This window comes from Aegilops tauschii, chromosome 7 (genome assembly GCF_002575655.3).
Source record: "Aegilops tauschii subsp. strangulata cultivar AL8/78 chromosome 7, Aet v6.0, whole genome shotgun sequence".
NCBI classification, from domain to species: domain Eukaryota; kingdom Viridiplantae; phylum Streptophyta; class Magnoliopsida; order Poales; family Poaceae; genus Aegilops; species Aegilops tauschii.
The window spans coordinates 543,572,778-543,578,880 of NC_053041.3; the positions used below are offsets into that span (position 1 = coordinate 543,572,778).

The window sequence follows — 6,103 nt, forward strand, 5'->3', positions numbered from 1 at the left end:
GCAGCAGGGCAGCACTCTCGTTATTATTGGGCGCTCTAACGTGTACCGCACCGCAAGCGGCAGGCCGGCGCACACGTGTCGCCCATCCAGAGGCGCACGCTTTCCTCTCGCCTTGCCACGTGCATGCGAGCGCCTCCGTGTCCGCGACCTAATCCACGAGCGCCCACCGTCCCGATTCGATTCGGCGATCGAGCCGAGTCATGGAGCAGCAGCATGCGGGAGGAGAAGAACCACGAAACCAAAACCAACACGAAGAGACGACGGTGTCCATGATGGTGGGGGCGAGCGAGAGATCCAAGAAAAGCCGTCGACTGCAAGCACGGGCTCTCCCGACGCGTCCACGGCATTGACCCCGCCCCCTTTCCCTTTCCCGCGCCGCCACGTGCCCCCGCACGGCACCGCCCATCGACTTCCTCTCCCCGCCACCGCACGCGGCCCGCCACCCTTTTAGGCGCACGAGCTGCTCGAGTTTCTGCCTCCGATTTCTCCTCTTCCTTCCTTATTTACGAGCGCCGAGGCCGCCTGGGACCATTGGTTCTTCTTCTTCCCTCGTCGCTGCCTGCCATCACCGGCCGTGCTGCGCTTGCGCGTTGAAGAGGAATCCGGCCGGCCGTCGTCCTCGACCGATACATGGGGCACCGGGGGGACACCAAGCCTGTCAGTGGCGGCGGGTTCAGGTACGTCGTGCACTCCTGCGTTTCTTTTTTCTTTTTTTTGGGGGGGGGGGGGGGGGGGGGGGTGAACCGTGGATGTGGTTGACGTGGTGGATCGCCGCCGCGGACGCCGTCTCTGCCCGCTTCGGCTTTTAAACTTCTGATGATGCATCATCATGCATGCTGTGGAAATGTTGAAGAAATCTTAGCATGTCTAGCAAATTTGTTCTTGTTGATGTTATACTATCATGTTCTAACATTCTAATGACGATGACGAATTATAATTCTGAAATGTATCTAAAGGATTTTTAGCTCGGATCATTGTTCTGTGTGAGTAGTATTAATTTGTTTCCCATCGTGGCAGTGAGAATGGCAAGTTTAGCTATGGTTATGCGAGCAGTCTAGGGAAAAGATCTTCCATGGAGGACTTCCACGAGACGAGAATCGATGGCGTCGATGGAGAGACCGTCGGATTGTTCGGTGTTTTCGACGGTAAGAAGATGTGGTCTTGTTCAAGCTAATCATGTTTCTGCAAATAAGCATTTTAGGTTCAGGGTTACCACCAAACTGCCTTGTGCAGTAGCGATGGCTAATGACTTATCTGTCACCGCAGGCCATGGTGGAGCTCGAGCCGCGGAGTTCGTCAAGCAGAACCTTTTCAGCAACTTAATCAAGCACCCAAAGTTCTTCACCGATACCAAGTCTGCTATTGGTACTGCTATATATTTCCCTGAATTAGACATAGCATTCTCTTGATCAGAACACATTGCAGAACATGTCATTGCTTAATTGGGCACTGATGTTTCAGTCGCTGAAATATTCGTTCCTCTGCAGCTGAAACTTTCACCCATACGGATTCAGAGCTCCTGAAGGCCGATACCACCCACAACCGAGATGCAGGGTCGACGGCCTCCACGGCCATTCTCGTTGGCGATCGCCTGGTGGTGGCAAACGTTGGGGACTCTAGGGCGGTCATTTGTAGGGGTGGTGATGGTAAGCCCCGATTGACTTTGAGGAACCGGCAGGAGCGCTGCCTTTTCATTAAGACTCATACGTACAGGCAATCAACATTGCTTTGGGATCATCTTTCCAATTCCAACATCCATGCGGGAGGCCAAAAGCATAGCAGAATTGTGGCTATTAATCAAGTCATGCATATCTCTGTTGTTTGCCTGAATCATGACCCTCGTTCTTCTCAATGTGCAGCCATAGCCGTGTCAAGGGACCATAAGCCTGACCAGACAGATGAAAGGCAGAGGATAGAGGACGCCGGAGGTTTCGTGATGTGGGCAGGTCAGTGTCTTATAGACTACTGGTTGCCTGTTCGGTCCTGAATCTTGGACTCATTGTTCAGTGGCAATGTGATCTGCAGGTACATGGCGTGTGGGCGGCGTGCTTGCTGTTTCTCGGGCATTTGGTGACAAACTGTTGAAGCAGTACGTGGTTGCCGATCCAGAGATCAAGGTTTGTCACAAAGATAGTATCCATCTTCACACTGGTGGCTTTTATCAACACTGTTGCTTGAAAAATTGACCTCTGCTGGCATGTCTACAACAGGAGGAGGTGGTCGACAGCTCCCTGGAGTTCCTCATCCTGGCGAGCGACGGGCTGTGGGACGTCGTCTCCAACGAGGTAAACACAACGCTCATCCTTCCATCAGCTGAACTGACATCACAGCTAGCAAGAAGCAGAGTTCTAAGATGACTTGCCCTGCTTACCAGGAAGCCGTGGCCATGGTGAAGCCGATCGTGGACTCGCAGGAGGCGGCCAAGAAGCTCCTCGTCGAGGCAACGCGGAGGGGAAGCGCCGACAACATCACCTGCGTCGTCGTCCGTTTCCTGGACCAGCAGCCCCCGGCGGCGGCCACCAACGGATCCCCAGCCCCTGCCGCAGCGAGCAAGTGAACATTTCCTCCTCGAAGCGCGTAGGTGTTCACAGGGCAATGTGTTGTGCAAGCAATGTGTCTGATGACGTTGCCCTTCGCATGCGTGTTTATTTGCTTCACTCCAGTTTACCCATGCCTGTACTGATCATGTATGTTCTCAGCTGTTCTCATTTCAAATCTTTGTGAATGTGCGTCTCCGAACAGGCGATCTGTTTGCGCAGCAAAATGCTAATTCTGACAAGAAAACCGTCGATAGAAATGAAAATATTAAAAGGATCCTAATGCCGAAAAAAATCATATAAACATGTTAACCCCAAAAAAGATGATATGAGAAGAAAAAATCACAGTGGGGATGAAAGAACTGCTCAGGTTTCTGTTAGAAGTCTGTGGGTTCACAGGGCACTTGACCAGACCACTTGCTCTGTCTTCTACCTCTGATTTCTCTCTAGTGCTATGATACCCTGATTTTGTTGAGAGCTCAGGTTGAGGAATTGGATCACTTGAAATTGTTGATGGATGCTTTTGCCTTGGCCTCTGGCCGTAAGTCAACCATAGCAAGTCAAATGTCTACTCCATCAACACCCCTGAATCCTGATGATGACATGAGCATCCTTGCTCATGCTTGTAAAAAGGTACAATGACATTCAGGTATCTGGGGATTCCTCTCTGCCAAGCTCAAGATAGTTCATGCATATAAACAGTTCAAAGAAGATTAAACGGGACAGAATTTTCCATGCATATTATTCAAACAGTTCAAAGAAGATTAAATGGGACTGCTCATTTTCTTGGAACAGTTCAAAGAATTCATATTATTCAAACAGTTCAAAGAAGAGTGCAATATGCTATGTTGTATTATCTTCTCTGCCCACCTTTCTTATGAGTCGCATCAAACTTCAAAAGGAGCAAGTTTGGTAAATACAGGAACTACTGGAAGACTGCAATCTGTTATGTTGTATTATCTTCACTGCCCACCATTCTTTCTAAGTCCCATCAAACTTCAAAAGGAGTAATCGAAGAGTTCGACAAATATAGAAGGGACCGTCTTTGGGTTGAGAAGGGCCATGAGCAAATGCACTAAAACCCTTGCTGCCTGGGACCTTGTTTGTAGACCCAAAGAAGAAGGAGGTTTTGGGATCTTGAATTTGGAAATCCACAATAAGTCCTTACTTCCGAAGAACGTTCACAAATTCATTAATAAACAGGATATCCCCTGGCTTGAAATTTAGTTTGGGAAGTGTACGACCAGAATGGTCCTCCCTCTGCTCAAAACAACAATGGTTCCTTTTGATGGAGGTACTGCCTGAAATTATTAAACAGGGTCTGGGCGATACAAATTTCTTCTGGACTGATAGAGCTTTTGTTTTTGCAATCTTGCATTATGAATGACGAAATCACCAGGTTATGTAAAATGTGTTAATGTTAAACCATCAGCTGTCAATAAAAAATCCCTTATTAGCACAGTAAGAGAAACAAGGTCCTGTGTAGAGACTTTCTACACTTTTTTGGTCAGCTGGTCATGCCAATGGCACCTGCCAAAAAAAAATCGTGGTGTTGAGCCATTTTGTAGAAATGGAAAAATATTTAAACATGGGGATTCTTTCTAATTGTAACACTTTGTTCAACAAATGGGGTTGCTGATTGATAATAGTAGTATTTAGTACACACTGCTGCAGAACCTGAAAGTTGTCCTTTTTCATAGTTACTAGCAATGTGCCCGTGCGGTGCAACGGATCCAAAATAGAATAATACATGTTCATAAAAGAAGAACGCTCTAGTAAGGAATGAGGTGAGGGAGGGGTGTGGTTGGTTGCATGATAATAAGGGGTTTTCTGCAAATTGGAGCAGAGAAGTGGTTAGCCTAAACATAAAAGTGTTCTTCTGGCTGCTTATGAATAACAGACTAAATACTAGAGAATTCCTTCAAAGAAAGAACTTATTCATTGAGGACTACATGTGTCATGTGTGCGTTCCTTAGACATGAGACCATCTATAATTCTGCTACCGCTTGTTGGAAATTCATCTGTCTCCGATCAAATCCTCCTCTCAGAGTTGGTCAGTTTCACAATGTCATTCTTCATTTCAGAATGGACCTTTCTTCCACAAGGAAAGAGATGGCATCAACTTGAAGCCTTGGTGGCTTTCATTAGGTCTTTGGGTCCTTCTGTCCTAGGCTGTACATTATCCTTTGTTTTGCTCTCTTATGTTCTCATCTATTTTGATTGTCATGTTTTAATTTTCAAATTCCATTTGTGTTGGTATACTGAATTAAACAGGAAGATTTATTTGCACAATGCTAAATCCGCAAAAAAAAAAAACGTCAACAGATATTCTAGTAACACCAAAAAAAAAACTGCAATGGGGAGGTGGAGTTGCTCAGGTAACCGCTCAGGAGGAAATGGTATTTCCCAGACTCATCAAGCAGGGATCTGCTTTCAACACTGAAATATCTCATCACCGCAACAAAAATCCACCACCGATTAACACTGATACAGAACTGAACTGAAAATACAGAACAGTAACATAATATGGATGAATCTGAAGGGCATGATGTATCGGCTCAGACTACTTTTAAGGTCTTCAAGGCGGATTACAACCCCCGTTAAGACGAGCGAACCTTGTTTTTCCTCATCGCCGTTGATCCCTTCCGATTAACACTAGTCGGAGAAAAGACAACGCAAACAGGGGAGAAGTAAACACCAAAAAACTCGTATACTTGTTTAAAAAAAGACTCGTAGATCCTTGAGATCTGCTTTGGCTCGAACTACTTTTAAGGTCTGCGACGCAGGCGTGAGCCAGCGGTTAAGACGAGCGAACCTTGTTTTTCGTCACCGCCGGCGCCGAGGACGGATCCCCATTGTTGTCAAAAAATGGAAAGAGCAAAAGTCGACCACGAAGAAGAAAACATCAAACGATAGGAAGAACTGAACATAGTCATTGCCCTGTGCTCGTTCATCATCAAGAGTCCGTCACCGAGACCCGGCTACACCACACCGTCAAGACTCGTCGTCTTCCACTCGTAAGACCACGCCACTCCACCTCAGGACCCCTCCAGCCTGCACATGCTCCAGAAAAAGATGCACCCATGAGAGTAAACGGCACCTTGCACCGTAATCGTCATATCCCGAAGACCCGGATCTAGGGTTTGCCCAGAGCGGCCTGGCGGGAAGACAACGGCTGCAGCAACAATGCTAACAAGGAAATGACACAAAATGCCGTCATCCACTGGCGGAGCGTCGGCGGAACAATTCCGGGCCTTGGTCCCCCTTTCCTGGAGGAAATTTTGCCAAATATGCTTATTTATCTGCTAATCACTCTACTAATCCTCCGGCTCTCTGATCACCCTAGCCTTTTCTATGTAATAATCAACTCATTTGCCCCCCTTCGTAATATTTGGTTCATGCCCGCCATCGTCCGCTTCCGCCATGAGCGAAGTTGGCACGGTTTTCACCACAGCCGCACACTAGTAAAAAAAAGGGGCTTTCATTCGGGCCTGGCCAGCCCATTAGTCCCGGTTCTTATACGAACCGGGACCAACGGGTGCATTCGTCCCGGTTCGTGAGCCCAG

At 47.6% G+C, this 6,103-nt stretch overlaps 1 protein-coding gene and 1 non-coding gene across 2 annotated transcripts; one reads left to right on the top strand and one right to left on the bottom strand.

The window, feature by feature from the left end:
* The first annotated feature begins 453 nt into the window (after positions 1-453).
* On the top strand, positions 454-2,739 carry LOC109765805 (probable protein phosphatase 2C 59). Its single transcript, XM_020324576.4, has 8 exons — positions 454-677; positions 1,018-1,145; positions 1,267-1,365; positions 1,488-1,646; positions 1,860-1,946; positions 2,026-2,117; positions 2,211-2,285; positions 2,375-2,739. The coding sequence occupies exons 1-8, from the start codon at positions 631-633 to the stop codon at positions 2,555-2,557; spliced, it is 870 nt and encodes a 289-aa protein (XP_020180165.1). The 5' UTR covers positions 454-630; the 3' UTR covers positions 2,558-2,739.
* A 2,168-nt stretch (positions 2,740-4,907) lies between these two features.
* LOC120970176 (small nucleolar RNA snoR128) lies at positions 4,908-4,998 on the bottom strand. Its single transcript, XR_005764914.1, has one exon. It is a non-coding gene; the product is annotated as a small nucleolar RNA snoR128 (small nucleolar RNA).
* Positions 4,999-6,103: the final 1,105 nt, after the last annotated feature.